This window comes from Palaemon carinicauda, chromosome 31 (genome assembly GCF_036898095.1).
Source record: "Palaemon carinicauda isolate YSFRI2023 chromosome 31, ASM3689809v2, whole genome shotgun sequence".
Taxonomy (NCBI): domain Eukaryota; kingdom Metazoa; phylum Arthropoda; class Malacostraca; order Decapoda; family Palaemonidae; genus Palaemon; species Palaemon carinicauda.
In genome coordinates, this window is record NC_090755.1 from 86709254 (window position 1) to 86728899 (window position 19646).

The following is a 19646-nucleotide window of genomic DNA, read 5'->3' on the forward strand; positions in this document are numbered from 1 at the left end:
CCCCCCCCGTGATGACATTATAGCCAATCATATTGTCTCTCTACTATCGTGGGAGACAACAATGTAAAAAATAAGCCCCAACCCCTAATGACGTCATCAAGGGGTGGAGCTTATTTTGCCCGGAATCTTTGCCGGCAACTATAGTCACTGATGAAAACTGCGAAAACTAACAATCTAAAGATAATACTGGGTTTTAAACAAATCTTTTGATTTGTCACTCAAAAAATTTTTCTTGGCACTTAAACATTTTTTCCTCTTCTCAACAAGGACATTACTGTAGTATTTTTCATTTAGTTACTTAGAAATATTTAATGACTTACAAAAATAAATCTTTAGATATCAAAATTTAAGGAAATATTCATACAATAATATCATCATTGTTATTACTGTTACAGAATAGACTAATTTACCAGCTAGTGACAGGTCTCTGTTTTCATATGAAATATCTGTTTAGTATTGGGTTTAAAAAATATAGCAATAATGATAAAAAAGAATAGTTAAAAAGCGAGATATAACCAACCCAAATAGAAAGACGTAATGAAAACACAAGAAAAGCGGTAAATACTGGAAAAGTGAAACATACGCAATGAATGACCTACATATCTTACAAAACTATTTAGTTTATCAAGAATCCTATTTGTGTCTTGCGACTTCTTTCCCACCGTTATCCCTACATCAAAGGGTCGGTTGCCTGATGCCCTCTCTCCTATGCCTTCTATCAAATGCAACCGCTTTCACCAAACTTCTTCTCTCCATATCCCCTTCATCTTTTCTTGCCATCTTGATCTTCTTCCCCTGACAGGTGTCTTGAGACCTTATCAAATAAGAAACCTGCTGGCCTATGCTATAAAAATCTACCAACTTGATCTAAGAATAAGTCAAAGGAATAGGAATGTCCCTTGTCAGTGAAAATTTACTTTCACCTTTCAAGCTTTCAAATGCTCTTCCTCTTTCATTTTTCTAACTCGCATAATCCTCCTTCCTCTAACAGAGGATTAAAACCTCCATTGATGTCCGACAATAAATGTTTCCTATTTCAATCCTCGACATGCTCAAGAAAATGCCAGGCCAAAACACAATCATATATGTGTCCACACAGATAAAGATTAAAGCATAACATTTATTCTAACTTCATTATTATTATTATTAATATTAAAAGCGGTTTGAAATACTAAGAAAGGTCAATCTTTGTCTGCTCCTATCCAAGAAAGACAGCCTTTTTTGAAAGCTGGGATACATTACTACTACAACAACAAAAATATTTATATCAAATTCAATCAATTTAGTCAAAAGTTTTCTTTGGGATGCTATAATGTTTCAAGATACGAATATATTCACGATCCGACAAAGACCTCATTTGTACCCTTATTTCAGCCTCCCCGAAACCACCAACTGTTCCAGTAACTTTACCACCACCTTGTGTCATCACTCCTGAATGTTCTGCCCAGGGGGGATCCTGCAAGGCACCTGGTGTAACCTGTGAGGGCAAAGTCTCTGGTTACTGCGATGGGTCCTCTGGATGCAGATGTTGTATTCCAGATCCACCAGGTAAGCAAATAAACAACCAACAATCTAATTTGTATTAATGTCAGTGATACTTTCCATGAAAATCCATTGATAAGCTCGTTTCAGGTTTCATTCCTACCCATAGAAAAGCTCTCTGCGAATGGGAACTAGGCCTACGAAGTATAAAGCCCTGTCCACACGATTGAGCATGCCCGACGGGCAAACAGTGATACCAGGCCACAATAGTTAGTGAAAATGAGGGTTGATGACGCCAGAAGCGGGTAAACTAAAGGCAGGGATCTGGCAACACTGTATGATGCCAGATCCCTGTCTGTGGTTTTCCCACTTCTGATGTCATTAACCCTCATTCTTAATAACTATTGTTGTCTGGTATCACTGTTTGCCTGTCAAGCATGCTCGATCGTGTGGACGGAGCTTAAGCAATCATACAAGGCATTTCATAAAATGTAACCTAATTTGTATTAATGTCATAGATACCTTCATTTTAAAATTGAATGAAGTACACGACACAAGCTGCAAAAACATTACTATGGCCTTCTTTCTACCAGAGATATGTCTGATGACTGGTCTTTGACGTCGAACTTTGTTATCTAGACGCCGTTGCACATAGGGCTCATTAACCCCATTGCTAACTTATAATCATTGTATAGGAATAGGTGAAGATGTTTAAGTATTAAGAGGAACTACATAACATTTCAGAGTAAGGGTTGACAACGTTTTCTCTGTCAATATCTGAACAGCTATGGTGACTAGGTTTTTAATGCTAACCGCAGTCGCAATTTCCACTTGCCTTGCAGAAATCTTCTCAACTGTCATTATAGATATTCTCAGTAGCTATTCTAATTTATCTAGTGGTTTATACATTATATGAGGTTATTCACAAAGCAGGAATATTACATGCTTAAGTCTCCTCTTTTAAATACTGGCTGGATACTAGCCTACAGAGGAACATAATACTCTGCTTTACCAAATTTAGACTCAGAACTTTAACTCATAAGATAAAGTTAGGCTGGTACTATGTAATGATTATCTTAAATGTCTGAGATTTCCATCCATAGATATAGAATGCAACCAGAAATTTACCTTGATTGTTCATGTGATAATCATTCTTAATGTACAGGTAGAAGAGCCAGAATTGCCATGAATACTGAGCATTGATCTCCACGTCATCTTTCACAATATCTAAAATAGTACACAAAAAATCTCAATTTCACTCAAAATAATGTACTCTTTATGTGTTCAGCGCTAAATTTACCGTGTGTCGAAATTCTCGACTATAATCAAGTTGGTATAATCTTAGGCTGTTAAAAAGTCCTTCCAATCTTCTCCTGAAATTCCAGCCTGTAAAAACAGTCGTCCCTATCTCTTCTCTTCTGAAATTCTAGCCTGTAAAAGCAATCGTCCCTATCTCTTCTCTTCTGAAATTCTAGCCTGTAAAAGCAATCGTCCCTATCTCTTCTCTTCTGAAATTCTAGCCTGTAAAAGCAATCGTCCCTATCTCTTCTCTTCTGAAATTCCAGCCTATAAAAACAGTAGCCCCAAACTCTTATTTTTGAAAGTCATGCTGAAAAAGGTCGTTCTAATCTCTTCTGAAATTCCAGCCTGTAATATAGTCATCCCAATATCTTCTCTTCTGAAATTTCAGCCTGTAAAAACAGTAGTCCCAAACTCTTATTTCTGAGTCATGCTGAAAAAGGTCGTTCTAATCTCTTCTGAAATTCCAGCCTGTAATATAGTCGTCCCAATATCTTCTCTTCGGAAATTCCAGCCTGTAAAAACAATAGTCCCAAACTCTTATTTCTGAAAGTCATCCTGAAAAAGGTCGTTCTAATCTCTTCTGAAATTCCAGCCTGTAATATAGTCATCCCAATCTCTTCTCTTCGGAAATTCCAGCCTGTAAAAACAGTAGTCCCAAACTCTTATTTCTGAAAGTCGTGCTGAAAAAGGTCGTTCTAATCTCATCTGAAATTGCAGCCTGTAAAATGGTCGTCAAAATCTCTTCTCTTCTGAAACTCCAGCCTGTAAAAATAAGTCGTTCCAATATCTTCTCTTCTGAAATTCCACCCTGTAAATCTTTCCTATATCTTCTCTTCTGAAATTCCACCCTGTAAATCTTTCCTATATCTTCTCTTCTGAAATTCCAGCCTGTAAAAAAGTTGTTCCAATCTCTTCTATGATGAAATTTCAGCCTGCAAACATAGTCGCCCCAAGCTATTCTTTCCGAAATTCCAGGCTGAAAAAAGGGTCGTTCTAATTTCTTCTCTTCTGTGTACTCTTGTGTTCCAAACTCAATACAGTATAGAATTATTTTGCAACCCTAGGCTGCAAAACAGTCAATCTAAACTCTTCTCTTCTGAAATTCCAGAATGTACAGGAAGAAAAAAGATGAAGGGTTGCTTGAAGGGTAACGGTGAATGTTGCGAGGTTAATTCCAATGGTGTTTATTCTTTCTCAAGATCAAGAACCCTTTAGGAGCTTAATTTCAATTGTTTGTACTCTATCTTAAGATTAACAACCCTTTAGGAGCTTAATTTTAATTATTTGTATTCATCCTCAAAATCAAAAACCCTTTAGGAGCTTAATTTCAATATTTTGTACTCTTTCCCAAGATCAACAACCCTTTAGGATCTTAATTTCAATATTATGTACTCTATCTTAAGACTAAACCCTTTAGGAGCTTGATTTTAATAATTTGTATTCTTCCTCAAAATCAAAAACCCTTTAGGAGCTTAATTTCAATATTTTGTACTCTTTCCCAAGATCAACAACCCTTTAAGATCTTGATTTCAATTATTTGTATTCTTCTTCAAAATCAAAAACCCTTTAGGAGCTTAATTTCAATTGTTTGTATTCTTTCTCAAGATCAACAACCCTTTAGGATCTTAATTTCAATATTATGTACTTTTTCTCAAGATCAACAACCCTTTAGGAGCTCAATTTCAATATTTTGTACTCTTTCTCAAGATCAACAGCCCTTTAGGAGGTTAATTTAAATTGTTTTCATTCTTTCTCAAGATCCACCACCCTTTAGGAGGTTAATTTCAATTGTTTGTATTCTTTCTTAAGATCAAAAACCCTTTAGGAGCTTAATTTCAATATTATGTACTCTTTCTCAAGATCAACAGCCCTTTAGGAGGTTAATTTCAATATTTTGTACTCTTTCTCAAGATCAGCAGCCCTTTAGGAGGTTAATTTAAATTGTTTTCATTCTTTCTCAAGATCCACCACCCTTTAGGAGCTTAATTTCAATTGTTTGTATTCTTTCTTAAGATCAACAACCCTTTAGGAGCTTAATTTCAATATTATGTACTCTTTCTCAAGATCAATAGCCCTTTAGGAGGTTAATTTCAATATTTTGTACTCTTTCTCAAGATCAACAACCCTTTAGGAGCTTAATTTCAATTGTTTGTATTCTTTCTTAAGATCAACAACCCTTTAGGAGCTTAATTTCAATATCATGTACTCTTTCTCAAGATCAACAGTCCTTTAGGAGGTTAATTTCAATATTTTGTACTCTTTCTCAAGATCAACAGCCCTTTAGGAGGTTAATTTCAATATTTTGTACTCTTTCTCAAGATCAACAACACTTTAGTAGGTTGATTTCAATTGTTTTCATTCTTTCTCAAGATCAACAACCCTTTAGGAGGTTAATTTCAATTGTTTTCATTCTTTCTCAAGATCAACAACCCTTTAGGAGGTTAATTTCAATTGTTTGTATTCTTCATCAAGATCAACCACCCTTTAGGAGGTTAATTTCAATATTTTGTACTCTTTCTCAAGATCAACAACCCTTTTGGAGCTTAATTTAAATTGTTTTCATTCTTTCTCAAGAGCCAACATGCCTGAACAAGGAAAAGAAGAAGTGCCTCAAAAAGGATGGGACGTGCAGACTGAGTTGCAGAGATACGGAGCAAGAGCTACCGAAGGGGTGCAAAGGCAATGATTGCAAGTGCTGCTATACAGGTATACGGTTTTTCTTTTCTTGAATCATTTTACAATATACGGATATGTAATTCACGTTTTGAACACTTTGTCATTTCATTGTAATCACTACTTTGAACAGCAATATGATACATCTTTTAGAGTTCTTTCAACTCAAAAGTACTGATGTTTTTTTCATTTAGTTAATGTACAATAAGTAAATGACCCTTCTTCCAAGATAGTACGATTTTAGTTATAGAAAAACACTGGAAATCTTACTGACCTGGAGCGTACGCTTTCCTTGTATCTAAGCTTATTCCCCTTTCTAAAATAACCCTCGCACTCCCTTACACTTACAATCAACCTCACTACCCTTCACCTAAACAAAACCGCTTGCCCCTATTGGACATGAACATAACAGCTAGTACTTGAAAACTCTTGTGCCTAAGCATAATACTATACTGGTAACCTCCCTCCCCTACATCTAGGCATATACTTGAAGTCCTGACTTGTACTTAAAGTCCCCTTTTTTAAATGTAAGACTGTTACTGACCTTTGCCCAGGCCAACGTTGGCATTAAATATTCTCCTAACTTCTACATGAAGTCCCCTTCTTTAAATGTAAGACAGTGTTACTGACCTTTGCCCAGGCCAACTTTGGCATTCAATAACCTCCTGACTTGTACTTGAAGTCCCCTTCTTTAAAAGTAAGACAGTGTTACTGACCTTTGCCCAGGCCAACTTTGGCATTCAATAACCTCCTGACTTGTACTTGAAGTCCCCTTCTTTAAAAGTAAGACAGTGTTACTGACCTTTGCCCAGGCCAACTTTGGCATTCAATAACCTCCTGACTTGTACTTGAAGTCCCCTTCTTTAAATGTAAGACAGTGTTACTGACCTTTGCCCAGGCCAACTTTGGCATTCAATAACCTCTTGACTTGTACTTGAAGTCCCCTTCTTTAAAAGTAAGACAGTGTTACTGACCTTTGCCCAGGCCAACTTTGGTATTCAATAACCTCCTGACTTGTACTTGAAGTCCCCTTCTTTAAAAGTAAGACAGTGTTACTGACCTTTGCCCAGGCCAACTTTGGCATTCAATAACCTCTTGACTTGTACTTGAAGTCCCCTTCTTTAAAAGTAAGACAGTGTTACTGACCTTTGCCCAGGCCAACTTTGGCATTCAATAACCTCTTGACTTGTACTTGAAGTCCCCTTCTTTAAAAGTAAGACAGTGTTACTGACCTTTGCCCAGGCCAACTTTGGTATTCAATAACCTCCTGACTTGTACTTGAAGTCCCCTTCTTTAAAAGTAAGACAGTGTTACTGACCTTTGCCCAGGCCAACTTTGGCATTCAATAACCTCTTGACTTGTACTTGAAGTCCCCTTCTTTAAAAGTAAGACAGTGTTACTGACCTTTGCCCAGGCCAACTTTGGCATTCAATAACCTCTTGACTTGTACTTGAAGTCCCCTTCTTTAAAAGTAAGACAGTGTTACTGACCTTTGCCCAGGCCAACTTTGGTATTCAATAACCTCCTGACTTGTACTTGAAGTCCCCTTCTTTAAAAGACAGTGTTACTGACCTTTGCCCAGGCCAACCTTGGCATTCAATATCCTCCTGACTTGTACTTGAACTCCCCTTCTTTAAATGTAAGCCAGTGTTACTGACCTTTGTCCAGGCCAACGTTGGCATTGAATATTCTCCTGACTTTTGCTTGAAGTCCCCTTCTTTAAAGGTACGACAGCGTTACTAACCTTTGCCCAGGCCAACTTTGGCATTGAATATTCTCCTGACTTGTACTTGAACTCCCCTTCTTTAAAGGTAAGACAGTCTTACTGACCTTTGCCCAGGCCAACTTTGGCATTGAATAACCTCCTAACTTTTACTTGAAGTCCCCTTCTTTAAAGGTAAGACAGTTGCTGGCCTTTGGTAATGTGACGCCAAGTGGTTAAACCAATAAACGTTGGTTCTACAAAATGTTATATAGCAAATCTAAAGGTATTTTGTAAATGCAAAGATGTCCGCAGACCCAAAGAAACCGAACTTCTAAAGGAGGAAAAGGCCAAGGAAGCAAATGCTGCCTCAAAGGAAGTAAAACAAAATAATAGATCATTTTGCTTTTCTTTCTTTGGAGAAAATTAGACTTTGATCTTTTAACCATAATTCTCTTTTTTTCCCTTGAATTACGACGTACCTGTTTTCAATAACATTCACAGATAATGTTGTTTTTCCTTCAGGGATTGGGAAATTTAATTTGATAGAGCCATCTTTTCATCTTGGGACAATATCATATCGCTTCCTCTTTCATCAGTCTTTTGTCATATTTTTCTTTCATTAAGCAAGGGACCTACTGCAGGCCTTCATAATCTTTCCTGTTGTTTCTGACTTTAGAATATTCTTGCATTAAAAGGTCTTTGGTTGCTATTCAAAAACTATTGCTGCAAAGGATGTTAGGTTGCCTACAAGATATAGGGTTACGGAAGGTTCATTATTATTATTGTTATTACTAGCCAAGCTACAACCCTAGTTGGTAAAGCAAGATGCTATAAGCCCAAGAGTTCCAATAGGGAAAAATAGCCCAGTGAGGAAAGGAAATAATAAAATAAATAAATGATGAGAACAAATTAACAATAAATCATTCTAAAAACACTAACAACGTCAAAATAGATATGTCATATATAAACTATTAACAACGTCAAAAACAGATATGTCATATATAAACTATAAAAAGACTCATGTCAGCCTGTTCAACATAAAAACATTTGCTCCAACTTTGAACTTTTGAAGTTCTACTGATTCAACTACCCGATTAGGAAGATCAATCATGAATGGAAATGTTGGGAGGTTAATTTCAATCGTTTCTATTATTTTTCAAGCTCCACGCTGCGAGGGCACAGAAAAGAAGAAGTGCCTCAAAAAGAAAGGGACGTGCAGAGAAGAGTGCAAAAAGAAGGAATTAGAGTTACCGAAGGGATGCAAAAACAAAGGATGCAAGTGCTGTATTCCAGGTAAAAAGATTTCCTTTTCTCATATTCTTTTACAATATAAAGATATACAATTCGCACTTTAATAACTTTGTCATTTCCTTGCAATCAATGCTTTGAACAGCAATATGATAGCGGTTTTAGAGTCCTTTCGATTCCAAGTATTGGAGTATTTTCATATAGTAAATGTTCCAGAAGAAATTGACCCTTCGTCCTAGATAGGAGGACTGCGTACTAAACGAGCAAGCTGTTTTAGAGTCCTGTCGATTCCAAATATTGAAGTAATTTCACATAGTAAATGTTCCAGAAGAATGTGACCCTTCGTCCTAGATAGCAGGACTGCGTACTAAAAGAGCAAGCTGTTTTAGAGTCCTGTCGATTCCAAGTATTGGAGTATTTTCATATAGTAAATGTTCCAGAAGAATGTGACTCTTCGTCCTAGATAGTAGGACTGCGTACTAAAAGAGCAAGCTGTTTTAGAGTCCTGTCGATTCCAAGCATTGAAGTAATTTCACATAGTAAATGTTCCAGAAGAATGTGACCCTTCGTCCTAGATAGCAGGACTGCGTACTAAAAGAGCAAGCTGTTTTAGAGTCCTGTCGATTCCAAGTATTGGAGTATTTTCATATAGTAAATGTTCCGGAAGAAATTGACCCTTCGTCCTAGATAGTAGGACTACGTACTAAAAGAGCAAGCTGTTTTAGAGTCCTGTCGATTCCAAGTATTGAAGTAATTTCACATAGTAAATGTTCCAGAAGAAATTGACCCTTCTTCCTAAATAGTAGGACTGCGTACTAAAAGAGCAAGCTGTTTTAGAGTCCTGTCGATTCCAAGTATTAAAGTATTTTCATATAGTAAATGTTCCAGAAGAATGTGACCCTTCGTCCTAGATAGTAGGACTACGTACTAAAAGAGCAAGCTGTTTTAGAGTCCTTTCGATTCCAAGTATTGAAGTAATTTCACATAGTAAATGTTCTAGAAGAATGTGACCCTTCGTCCTAGATAGCAGGACTGCATACTAAAAGAGCAAGCTGTTTTAGAGTCCTGTCGATTCCAAGTATTGGAGTATTTTCATATAGTAAATGTTCCGGAAGAAATTGACCCTTCGTCCTAGATAGTAGGACTACGTACTAAAAGAGCAAGCTGTTTTAGAGTCCTGTCGATTCCAAGTATTGAAGTAATTTCACATAGTAAATGTTCCAGAAGAAATTGACCCTTCTTCCTAAATAGTAGGACTGCGTACTAAAAGAGCAAGCTGTTTTAGAGTCCTGTCGATTCCAAGTATTAAAGTATTTTCATATAGTAAATGTTCCAGAAGAATGTGACCCTTCGTCCTAGATAGTAGGACTACGTACTAAAAGAGCAAGCTGTTTTAGAGTCCTTTCGATTCCAAGTATTGAAGTAATTTCACATAGTAAATGTTCTAGAAGAATGTGACCCTTCGTCCTAGATACCAGGACTGCGTACTAAAAGAGCAAGCTGTTTTAGAGTCCTTTCGATTTCAAGTATTGAAGTAATTTCACACAGTAAATGTTCCAGAAGAATGTGACCCTTTGTCCTAGATAGCAGGACTGCGTACTAAAAGAGCAAGCTGTTTTAGAGTCCTGTCGATTCCAAGTATTGAAGTAATTTCACATAGTAAATGTTCCAGAAGAAAGTGACCCTTCGTCCTAGATAGCAGGACTGCGTACTAAAAGAGCAAGCTGTTTTAGAGTCCTGTCGATTCCAAGTATTGAAGTAATTTCACATAGTAAATGTTCCAGAAGAAAGTGACCCTTCGTCCTAGATAGCAGGACTGCGTACTAAAAGAGCAAGCTGTTTTAGAGTCCTGTCGATTCCAAGTATTGGAGTATTTTCATATAGTAAATGTTCCAGAAGAATGTGACCCTTCGTCCTAAATAGTAAGACTGCATACTAAAAGAGCATCAGGTCACGTGCAGTCTTTCTTACCTTGAATCTACTTACAATAACATCAGAAACTGGGTGATTACTATGTTGAGAAAATGCTCTTTTTTTCATAATGGTTTTCGCATTACAAACATAGAAATCTTAATGTACTGGAGCGTACATTTTCCTTTTGTCATGTTTGATCTCCTTCCCACAAAACCCAGCACTCTCACTCTCATGCACCAAAACAAAACCTCTCGCCCCTATTGAACAATCTAACTTTTGATTGAAACTATATTTGCATTATAAAGCTTTTTTTTATCTAATGTGGGATATTGTCCTTGTATAGCAATCCAAAATGCATCCATGGGTCCTATTGAACGTCTTCTTATAAGCCTTCACAGAGGGACCTGGATTCACAAAATGCCAAACATCAATACTCTATTGCACTTACTCCTATCCTCAGCCCCCAATAGCTAGGGCTTCTTTGCCTTAGCAATGAATACTCTACTGAATTGTATTCTATCAAGATGGGAATATTGTGAAGTTAATTCCAATTGTGTTAATGTTTCTCAAGGTCTAACCTGCAAGAACACTGAAGGATCTTGCCTCACCAAATGCCAAGCATCAACACACTATTGTACCTACTCCTATCCTCACCCCACAACAGCTAGGGCTTCTTTGCCTTAGCAATGAATACCCTACTGAATTGTATTCTATCAAGATGGGAATATTGTGAAGTTAATTCCAATTGTTTTATTGTTTCTCAAGGTCTAACCTGCAAGACCACAGAAGGATCTTGCCTCACCAAATGCCAAGCATCAACACACTATTGTACCTACTCCTATCCTCACCCCACAACAGCTAGGGCTTCTTTACCTTAGCAATGAATACAATACTGAATTGTACTCTATCGAGAATGGGAATATTGTGAAGTTAATTCCAATTGTTTTTATTGTTTCTCAAGATATAGATTGCACGGGCAAAGAAAAGAGGAAGTGCATCAAAAAGCGTGGGACGTGCAGAGAGAACTGTAAAAAGAAGGAACAAGAACTACCAAAGGGATGCAAAGGCAAAGGATGCAAGTGCTGTTATAAAGGTAAAATGTTTTTCTCTTTTTTATATTCCTTTACAATACAAAGATATACAATTAGCACTACGACTACTCTGTCATTTCCTTGCAATTACTTCTTAGAACGGCAATCTAATGACTGTTTTAGAATCCTTTCACATGCAAGTTTTGGAGTATTTATATATAGAAAATCTTCAAGAAGAGTATGACCCTTCCTTTAAGATAGTACGATTGCGTTAAACGTGACATTTCAATAATTTCTTAAGAAAAGGGTAAAATTCATGCCGTTTTGGAGTATTTTCATATAGCAAATCTTTCAAGAAGAGTATGACCCTTCCTCCAAGATAATATGATTGTAATAATCGTGATATTTCAATAATTTCTTCTAAAAAAAGAAGTCAAAGTTCATGCGGTTCTGGAGTATTTTCATATAGGAAATCTTCAAGAAGAGTATGACCCTTCCTCCAAGATAGTACGATTGCGTTAGTGACATTTCAACAATTTCTTAAAAAAAAAGGCAAATTTCATAGTCTTGTTTTCCTTGAATCTAGTTACAATAACATTTGAAGCTGGTGGATTGGTATATTGCAATTTTTTTCATATAATTATTATTGGTGGTATTACTAGTTAAGCTACAACCCTAGTTGGAAAAGCAGGATGATGTAAGCTTAAGGGCCCCAACATGGAAAAATAACCCAGTGAGGAGAGGAAATAAGTAAATAGATAAACTAAAAGAGAAGGAATGAACTATAAAATTAACATATTTTAAGAACAGTAACATCAAAATAGCTCTTTCATAAATAAACTATAAATAGAGACTTATATCAGGATGTTCAACATAAAAAAAGACATTCGCTCCAAGTTTGAACTGTCAAAGTTCCAACGATTCAACTACCTGATTAGGAAGATCATTTAACAAGTTGGCCACAGACTTATATCAGGATGTTCAACATAAAAAAAACATTCGCTCCAAGTTTGAACTGTCAAAGTTCCAACGATTCAACTACCTGATTAGGAAGATCATTTAACAAGTTGGCCACAGACTTATATCAGGATGTTCAACATAAAAAAAACATTCGCTCCAAGTTTGAACTGTCAAAGTTCCAACGATTCAACTACCTGATTAGGAAGATCATTTAACAAGTTGGCCACAGATGTAATAAATGGATTTGGTTATAGAAAAACACTGGCAATCTTACTGGATTGTGGTTTACATTTTCCGATTGTCTTGACTCACTCCTCTAATCACAAAACCCCAAACACTCTTATGCATACACTCACACAATTTTAGAACGTCATAATCTTTCCTGTCGTTTCTGCCATGAGAATATTCTTGTATGGGAAGGTCTCTGGCTGCTCTCCAAACACCATTGCTGCCAAGAATATTAGGTTGTCTATAAGATATAAAGGTTGGGAGGTAATAGCGTTTGTTAGGGAAGGTTTAATCCTGAATGGAAATGTTGGGAGGTTAATTATAATTGTTTTTATTATTTCTCAAGAACCACCCTGCAAAGAAAAGAAGAAGTGCCTCAAAAAGGATGGGGAGTGCAGAAAGAAGTGCAAATCGGGTGAAGTAGAGCTACCAAAGGGATGCAAAGGCAAAGGATGCAAGTGCTGTTATAAAGGTAAAAAAGATTTCCTTTTCTTATATTCTTTTACAATATAAAGTTATACAATTTGCAGTTCGACTACTTTGTCATTTCCTTGCAATCACTACTTTGAACTACAATATAATATTTGTTTTGGAGCTTTTTTTCAGCTCCCAGTATTTAAGTATTTTCATACAGTAAATCTTCAAAAGAATGACCCCCTTTCCAAGGTAGTACAAACTCGTGATATTTCAAAAATTGCTTTAGGTCTCATGCAGTCTTCCTTTCGTTGAATCTACATAAAATAACACTGAAAACTATTCTATCATGAGTTTTTGGATTGCAAACCTCATATAAACCTTACATTTTCCTTGCGTCTAGGATCATTCCCCTTCGCACAACATCCCCATAACCTCTTACTAAATGCACTCGCTCTCCTGTACTTAAAACTTTAGCCTTCTGGAATCGTAGAAAACGCTGTAGAGGATGTCTGAGGAAAAAACAGCCAGTGATTTGAGACTTCTACCAATGATTTTAGCATTCTGAGAGCGTTCAGTACTTTAACACTCTATAGCGCCTAAACATACTCCCTTACTTCTGACCTTACTCCCTTACACCTAGGTCAGCTCATTCATGGTACTGTACATCCTCCCTACTTGTAAGAAAATGGTATTGTTCCATTGTATAAATTTAAGATATACCATAATCATCCAATGAAAACGGAATTTTAAAGTTAAAAAAAAAGGAAAACTTCTTCTTTCTTGAAACATAGAAATGTCCAGGTGAAAGTAGTTAACTAATCTCGGGTTGAAATTAGATTACAGGTTGGAAATATATTTTAGGTTTGGAAAAAAAAAACTTTCTATTGGTATAGGAAAAGTATTTTAACAAGTAAAACACAAATGTTTATGGCTAAAAGTAGTAAATCTGATTTGACAGCCAAGACAACAATGTATTGCTAAAAGTAGGAAATCTGATTTGACAGCCAAGAAAACAATGTTTTGTCTAAAAGTAGGAAATCTGATTTGACAGCCAAGACAACAATGTTTTGCTAAAAGTAGGAAATCTGATTTGACAGCCAAGACAACAATGTTTTGTCTAAAAGTAGTAAATCTGATTTGACAGCCAAGACAACAATGTTTTGCCTAAAGAAGGAAACTTTATTTGACAGCCAAAGCAACAATGTTTTGCTAAAAGTAGGAAACCTGATTTGACAGCCAAAACAACAATGCTTTGCTAAAAGTAGGAAACCTGATTTGACAGCCAAGACAACAATGTTTTGCTAAAAGTAGGAAATCTGATTTGATAGCCAAGACAACAATGTTTTGCTAAAACTAGGAAATCTGATTTGACAGCCAATACAACAATGTTTTGCTAAAAGTAGGAAATCTGATTTGACAGCCAAAACAACAATGTTTTGTCTAAAAGTAGGAAATCTGATTTGACAGCCAAAACAACAATGTTTTGTCTAAAAGTAGGAAATCTGATTTGACAGCCAAGTAAACCATGTCTTGTCTAAAAGTAGGAAATCTGATTTGACAGCCAAGAAAACAATGTTTTGTCTAAAAGTACGATAACCTGATTCTAGACGTGTGACAATATTCACTGGAGGCGACTCTCGTGATGAGAAAAAAAAATCTATTATAACATGTGTTGATTGGGATTTTAGTTCTCTAAACTCAAATCATAATTACTGTCTTCTTTGAAATCATATAATAATAAATTTTGTTAATGATCATAAAATCCTAGTTTACAGTTCATAAAATCCATTCTTATATCCATATCTATTTCATTAATCTATGAAAATCTTGGATCCCTTACAATGTCCATCTGCTAAGTTGGACAGGCAAATAATTTTCTAAAAATCTCTTTTCCAGGACCAACTCCTCCACCTCCAACGACAACAACAACTCCACCTCCAACAACAACAACTCCTCGACCTCCAACGACAACAACAACTCGACCTCCAACGACAACAACAACTCGACCTCCAACGACAACAACTACTCGACCTCCAACGACAACAACTACTCCACCTACAACGACAACAACAACTCCACCTCCAACGACAACAACAACTCCACCTCCAACGACAACAACTACAACACCAACACCAACTCCTACATCGACAACCTCTTCAACGGGAAGCACATCTACAGGAACAGGAAGTACTACAACGGGAACCACATCTACAGGAACAGGAAGTACTACAACGGGAACCACATCTACAGGAACAGGAAGTACTACAACGGGAACCACATCTACAGGAACAGGAAGTACTTCAACGGGAACCACATCTACAGGAACAGGAAGTACTACAACGGGAACCACATCTACAGGAACAGGAAGTACTTCAACGGGAACCACATCTACAGGAACAGGAAGTACTACAACGGGAACCACATCTACAGGAACAGGAAGTACTTCAACGGGAACCACATCTACAGGAACAGGAAGTACTTCAACGGGAACCACATCTACAGGAACAGGAAGTACTTCAACGGGAACCACATCTACAGGAACAGGAAGTACTTCAACGGGAAGCACATCTACAGGAACAGGAAGTACTACAACGGGAAGCACATCTACAGGAACAGGAAGTACTACAACGGGAACCACATCTACAGGAACAGGAAGTACTTCAACGGGAAGCACATCTACAGGAACAGGAAGTACTTCAACGGGAACCACATCTACAGGAACAGGAAGTACTTCAACGGGAAGCACATCTACAGGAACAGGAAGTACTACAACGGGAACCACATCTACAGGAACAGGAAGTACTACAACGGGAACCACATCTACAGGAACAGGAAGTACTACAACGGGAAGCACATCTACAGGAACAGGAAGTACTACAACGGGAACCACATCTACAGGAACAGGAAGTACTACAACGGGAACCACATCTACAGGAACAGGAAGTACTACAACGGGAACCACATCTACAGGAACAGGAAGTACTTCAACGGGAAGCACATCTACAGGAACAGGAAGTACTACAACGGGAACCACATCTACAGGAACAGGAAGTACTTCAACGGGAAGCACATCTACAGGAACAGGAAGTACTACAACGGGAACCACATCTACAGGAACAGGAAGTACTACAACGGGAACCACATCTACAGGAACAGGAAGTACTTCAACGGGAACCACATCTACAGGAACAGGAAGTACATCTACAGGAACAGGAAGTACTTCAACAGGAAGTACCTCCACAGGAAGCACTTCTACTGGAAGCTCTACTTCAACAGGAAGTACTTCTACGGGAAGCTCTACGTCGACAGGAAGCTCTACATCGACAGGAAGCTCTACGTCGACAGGAAGCTCTACATCGACAGGAAGCTCTACGTCGACAGGAAGCTCTACATCGACAGGAAGCTCTACGTCGACAGGAAGCTCTACGTCGACAGGAAGTTCTACGTCAACAGGAAGCTCTACATCGACAGGAAGCTCTACGTCAACTGGAAGTTCTACGTCGACAGGAAGCTCTACGTCAACAGGAAGCTCTACATCGACAGGAAGCTCTACATCAACAGGAAGCTCTACGTCAACAGGAAGTTCTACGTCGACAGGAAGCTCTACATCAACAGGAAGTTCTACGTCGACAGGAAGCTCTACGTCGACAGGAAGCTCTACATCAACAGGAAGCTCTACATCGACAGGAAGCTCTACATCAACAGGAAGCTCTACGTCGACAGGAAGCTCTACGTCGACAGGAAGCTCTACGTCGACAGGAAGCTCTACGTCGACAGGAAGCTCTACATCAACAGGAAGTTCTACGTCGACAGGAAGCTCTACATCAACAGGAAGTTCTACGTCGACAGGAAGCTCTACATCAACAGGAAGTTCTACGTCGACAGGAAGTTCTACGTCGACAGGAAGTTCTACGTCGACGGCTACAAGTACTCTTACCTCCACATCATCTACTTAATCGGAAAAGGAAAATACAATATCTCTATACTGTTTATCACCTATCTGTCCTTTTGTTATCGTTCTTATTTTATCAATCAAAATGCAAAATCACATATTCAGGAATATTAATACTTCTGTTAGATGTTCCATAAATGATGTTTTGTTTGCATCGTATATGAGAATCTTTATGTTTTCTCTCACTCGCACATTTCGGTTGCATAAAACAAGATATGATTACATTCAGTTTCCTTGACTTTATTGTACTATTTTTTTTGTTTGAGTGAAACTTGCAATTGCAAAATATGTTTGATTTAACCCTTGAATTTTTATATATTATTCTGATAATTCATTCCATCTATTGAAACAAGTAGAAAGGAAATTGGTATGATGGGCAAATGCCTATGTAACATATTGTCCTTATGTTAAAAAAGTTCAAAGAACAGGAAATTGGAAAGTTAAATTAATTACATTCAAGAAATTAATTATTAAATATGTAGTTCTATGGTTGATACAAAGCTAATAACCTGATCAACAAATTTAACCTTCAAGAAGGGGAAGAGCTGACTGGCAAGCTATGACCTAAAATATTTCTAAATTAGAACTTTTCAAGTTTCAAATTTGCTGAGGCAGAAATACTGTCATACGTAGCAATCCCCTACGAATTTCCATGACTTCTCGACTGTTAAATTTGATAAGGCAGAATACTGTCATACATAGCAATCACCTCCGAATTTTCAGGACTTCTCGACTATCAGATTTGCTGTGGAGGAATACTGTCTGACGTAGCAATCACCCAAATTTTCAGGACTTCTCGCCAGTCAAATTTGCTGTGGCAGAATACTGTTGTACCTAGCAATCACCTCTGAATTTCCAGGACTTATCGACTATCAGATTTGCTGAGGAGGAACACTGTCGGACGTAGCACTCACCGAATTTTCAGGACTTCTCGACTGTCAAATTTGCTGAAGCAGAATACTGTCGAACATAGCAATCACCTCCAAATTTCCAAGACTTCTCGACTGTCAAATTTGCTGAGACAGAATACTGTCGTACACAGCAATCACCTCCGAATTTTCAGGACTTCTCGACTATCAGATTTGATGAGGCGGAATACTATCAGACGGAGCAATCACAAAACTTTCAGGACTTCTCGACAGTTAAATTTACTATAGCAGAATACTGTTGTACGTAGCAATCACCTCTGAATTTCCAGGACTTCTCAACTGTCAAATTTGCTGAGACAGAATACTGTCGTACATAGCAATCACCTCTGAATTTTCAGGACTTCTCGACTATCAAATTTGCTGAGGAGGAATACTGTCTGACGTAGCAATCACCCAAATCTTCAGGACTTCTCGCCAGTCAAATTTGCTGAGGCAGAAATACTGCCGTACGAAGCAGTCACCTCGGAATTCTAATATTTTTTGGTATTAAAATTCTGGCTAAAAGTACCTAATTCTATGGCCTGAAGCATTAAATAACCTGCCATGAAAGTTGATAGTAATATGCGGCCAAAAATAAGTACAGTACGTCGAGTCTGAGTCAACTTTATATAGCTTTTACTATGACAGTCTTTCCTCAGCTTTCCTTTTCTCATTGTGATCATTCTAGGGTTTCGTAAATCCTCGAGTGACTGACCACAGGATACTTGGCCTTTGGGTTACGTAGGCACCTTGTATGAATGAATCAACACACAATACCAAGTTAGTGTACAAATACATTTTTTTAATGCGAATAAAAGTCGTGAAAAGTTATATAACGAGTAAAAATAAAAAAAAATTCTATAAAGTCAAAATTCAGACACATAATTTTTAAAAAATTTTATATTTCCCGCAGTAGATCATACAACCTAGAATTCTAATGCATGTTCGATAATATGTTTATATGGGTAAACTTTAGCCATTGCACTTGCATTCATAACACTGATATCCACTTCAATTCCACTGCAATTCCCTCTGCCATAAAGAGAGATTATACACTATTGCGCCTAAACATACTCCCTTACTTCTGACCTTACTCCCTTACACCTAGGGCAGCTCATTCATGGTACTGTACATCCTCCCTACTTGTAAGAAAATGGTATTGTTCCATTGTATAAATTTAAGATATACCATAATCATCCAATGAACACGGAATTTTAAAGTTAAAAAAAAGGAAAACTACTTCTTTGCTTGAAACATAGAAATGTCCAGGTGAAAGTAGTTAAATAATCTCGGGTTGAAATTAAATTACAGGTTGGAAATATATTTTAGGTTTGGAAAAAAAACTTTCTATTGGTATAGGAAAAGTATTTTAACAAGTATAACACAAATGATTATAGCTAAAAGTAGTAAATCTGATTGGACAGCCAAGACAACAATGTTTTACTAAAAGTTGGAAATCTGATTTGACAGCCAAGACAACAATCTTTTGCTAAAAGTAGGAAACCTGATTTGACAGCCAAGACAACAATGCTTTTGCTAAAAGTAGGAAACTTGATTTGACAGACAAAACAACAATGCTTTGCTTAAAGTAGGAAACTTTATTTGACAGCCAAAAAAACAATGTTTTGCTAAAAGTAGGAAACCTGATTTGACAGCCAAAACAACAATGCTTTTCTAAAAGTAGGAAACCTGATTTGACAGCCAAGACAACAATGTTTTGCTGAAAGTAGGAAATCTGATTTGACAGCCAAGACAACAATGTTTTGCTAAAAGTAGGAAATCTGATTTGACAGCCAAGACAACAATGTTTTGTCTAAAAGTACGAT

At 37.3% G+C, this 19646-nt stretch overlaps 2 protein-coding genes across 4 annotated transcripts in view; one reads left to right on the forward strand and one right to left on the reverse strand.

Moving 5' to 3' along the window:
- The window catches only part of LOC137625047 (uncharacterized), a 159165-nt gene that overhangs the window by 103913 nt on the left and 35606 nt on the right, over positions 1–19646 (reverse strand). The window lies entirely within an intron of this gene.
- LOC137624608 (mucin-2-like) overlaps positions 1–19646 on the forward strand; it is a 30443-nt gene that overhangs the window by 8259 nt on the left and 2538 nt on the right. Inside the window, exons 4-9 of one of the 3 annotated variants that reach the window (XM_068355570.1) lie at positions 1375–1548; positions 5359–5490; positions 8324–8455; positions 11286–11417; positions 12890–13015; positions 14857–16866. In XM_068355570.1, the coding sequence (XP_068211671.1) occupies positions 1375–1548; positions 5359–5490; positions 8324–8455; positions 11286–11417; positions 12890–13015; positions 14857–16866 (2706 nt within the window). The remainder of the gene's footprint in view (positions 1–1374; positions 1549–5358; positions 5491–8323; positions 8456–11285; positions 11418–12889; positions 13016–14856; positions 16867–19646) is intronic. The other 2 variants (XM_068355569.1, XM_068355568.1) reach the window with 2 other exon arrangements.